Source organism: Dendrobium catenatum, unplaced genomic scaffold, assembly GCF_001605985.2.
Source record: "Dendrobium catenatum unplaced genomic scaffold, ASM160598v2 fragScaff_scaffold_621, whole genome shotgun sequence".
Classification (NCBI taxonomy): domain Eukaryota; kingdom Viridiplantae; phylum Streptophyta; class Magnoliopsida; order Asparagales; family Orchidaceae; genus Dendrobium; species Dendrobium catenatum.
Window position 1 is genome coordinate 12,280,784 of NW_021319083.1, and position 2,749 is coordinate 12,283,532.

Below are 2,749 nucleotides of genomic sequence, written 5' to 3' on the forward strand. Positions count from 1 at the left end.
TTTTCTAAAATAAATTTTTAGTATAAAAATTTTAATTCAAAATATTTGTGCACTTAAAAAATTGTTTAAAAAAGTAGTAAGAAAGAGTTTGGGACAGCTTTCTTATTATATTCTTGATACGTCATGCGAAATATTCCAGGACGCAACAATTCTAAAGTAATTTTGTTAGTATAAAAATTTTTTTATTTAAGAAATTTTTATATCAAAAAATTACTTTAGAAAACATTAAGAAAGATCAAATATGCAGAAATAACTAAGGTATTATTTTTTATGTTTTAAGTGTCATGTATATAAGTAATAAAATTTAAAAGTTATATATATATATTTTTTAATATTTTCAATGCTGTAGATGTAGATCAGATCACCACAATTTTTTGGTCGATGCATCCAAGCAGAAAAAAAAAATCCAATTTTTTTGTATCTCCATCATCGCACGTGCCAAGTTCGCCCTAAGTACATTTCCATGGGCCTCACATGGAACCAGACCTCTCTTCCTCGTCTACTCATTCCCCGCTCTACACCTCCCTCCTCGCCGCCGGCCACCGCATCCGCCCCCTCACCCAAATCCACGCCCGCATCATCATCTCTACTCTCCAACCTAACCGTTCCCTCCTCACCAAACTCCTCACCCTCATCATCATTCCCCGCTCTACACCTCCCTCCTCGCCGCCGGCCACCGCATCCGCCCCCTCACCCAAATCCACGCCCGCATCATCATCTCTACTCTCCAACCTAACCGTTCCCTCCTCACCAAACTCCTCACCCTCATCATCTCCTCCGGCTTCCCTCTCTACGCCCGCCGCCTCCTCCCTTCCGTCCCAAGCCCTGACACCTTCCTCTTCGACTCCCTCATCCGCGCCTCCTCTCGCTCCACCCTCCCTCTCCACTCCCTTCATTTCTACCTCCTCATGCTCTCCTCTTCCCTCCGCCCTTCCAACTACACCTTCACTTCTCTTCTCAAAGCGTGCGCCGACCTCTCCGCCTTCAACCTCGGCCGAATACTTCATTTACATGTCCTTGCCGAGGGCTTCGACCTGGACCGCTTCGTACAGACCTCCCTGGTTGTGTTTTACGCGAAAGTCGGTAACCTGGCCGTTGCACGCAAGGTGTTCGATAGAATGCCTGAGAGAAGTGTGGTTGTATGGAATGCGATGATCTCTGGTTATGAGCAAAATGGGCGTGCTGGCGCGGCGATCAAGTTGTTTTATTTGATGCAAGAGGAGGGAATGGAGCCGGATGAGGCTACTCTAGCCATTCTTCTTTCTGCTTGTTCCCAAGTTGGCGAGTTTGGTTTGGGCAAGTGGGTTCATGAGCATTATATCAATGGCAAGAATTTGCGTCTTGGTGTAATTCTTGGTTCTTCTTTGGTGAACATGTATGCTCGATGTGGCCATGTGGAGAAGGCTCGAGAGGTATTCGATGGGCTTGAAGAACATAATGTTGTTTCTTGGACTGCCATTATTGCTGGCTATGGAATGCATGGATTTGCAGAGCAAGCTATGGAGCTTTTCAAAAGAATGAAGATTTATGGCCCCTCGCCAAACCTCGTCACCTTCGTGGCTGTTCTGTCTGCCTGCGCTCATGGAGGGATGGTCGAGCAGGGCCGGGAGGCTTTCGAGTCCATGAAATTTGATTATGGTTTGATTCCAAGAGCTGAGCATCATGTCTGCATGGTTGATCTCTATGGCAGAGCTGGCTTGCTTGCTGAAGCCATGCAATTCATAAGGGATCAAATAACAGGAGAGCCTGGAGCTGCAGTTTGGACTGCACTGCTCGGGGCTTGCAAGCTGCACAAAGATTTCGACCGGGCGGCTCAAATCGCCACAAAGCTTCTGGCTTTAGAACCTGAGAATCCAAGCCACTATGTTCTTCTTTCGAATATTCACGCATTGGCTGGGAAGATGGATACAGTGGAAGAGATCAGAGAAGTCATGATTTCCAGAGGATGGAGGAAGCAGACTGGATATAGCTTGATAGAGATCAACAATGTCTCCTACATCTTTCGAATGGGCGACAAATCAAATCCCCAAACGGTTGAAATCTATCAATATCTGGAGGAGTTGATTTGCAGAATAAGGGAAGCTGGTTATGAGCCAATGACTGACTCTGTGCTTCATGAATTGGAGGAAGAGGAGAGGGAGGTGGCGATTAGATTCCACAGTGAGAAGCTGGCTGTGGCTTTTGGCTTGTTGAGCACTGGTTCAGGAACTTTGATTCGGATTGTGAAGAATCTGCGCATTTGTGGTGATTGCCATTTGGCTATCAAGTTCATATCAGGAGTGACTGGAAGGGAAATTATTGTCAGAGATAAACACAGGTTCCATCATTTTAGAGATGGTCTTTGTTCTTGCCAAGATTACTGGTAATAATCCCTTCCAAGATTGTTTATTTTGATGTCTTAGTAGATTAAAATCCATGATTAAATAATATAAGAAATCAAATAAAATTATTTAATTAAGGTTTAAATTATTGGCAATATGAGATTTAAATTAAGAAATATATCAAATAAAATTTGGCTAGAAAAGTAAGAATGAAAAAATATATAGAAATTAAGAAAAAAAATGAATTTCAATGTTAGAGGAGAAAATATATGAAAAGATATTTTAATAAAATACAAATAATTAAACATGCATTATCATAAAAATAATACTTTGAATTTAATGGGATTGAAATCAAGATTGGAATTAAAATGCACAAAAAAAATATAATTCAGTAATCAGCAAATGAAATAAAAAAATTCAAATGGCAC

At 41.9% G+C, this 2,749-nt stretch overlaps 1 protein-coding gene across 1 annotated transcript; it reads left to right on the top strand.

Annotated features, from left to right (window-relative positions):
* Positions 1-438: 438 nt before the first annotated feature.
* On the top strand, positions 439-2,388 carry LOC110112455 (pentatricopeptide repeat-containing protein At2g33760). The gene is made up of 2 exons (XM_020844685.1): positions 439-617; positions 752-2,388. Exons 1-2 carry the CDS (start codon positions 475-477, stop codon positions 2,364-2,366), a joined length of 1,758 nt encoding a protein of 585 aa, XP_020700344.1. The 5' UTR covers positions 439-474; the 3' UTR covers positions 2,367-2,388.
* The last annotated feature ends 361 nt before the right edge of the window (positions 2,389-2,749 follow it).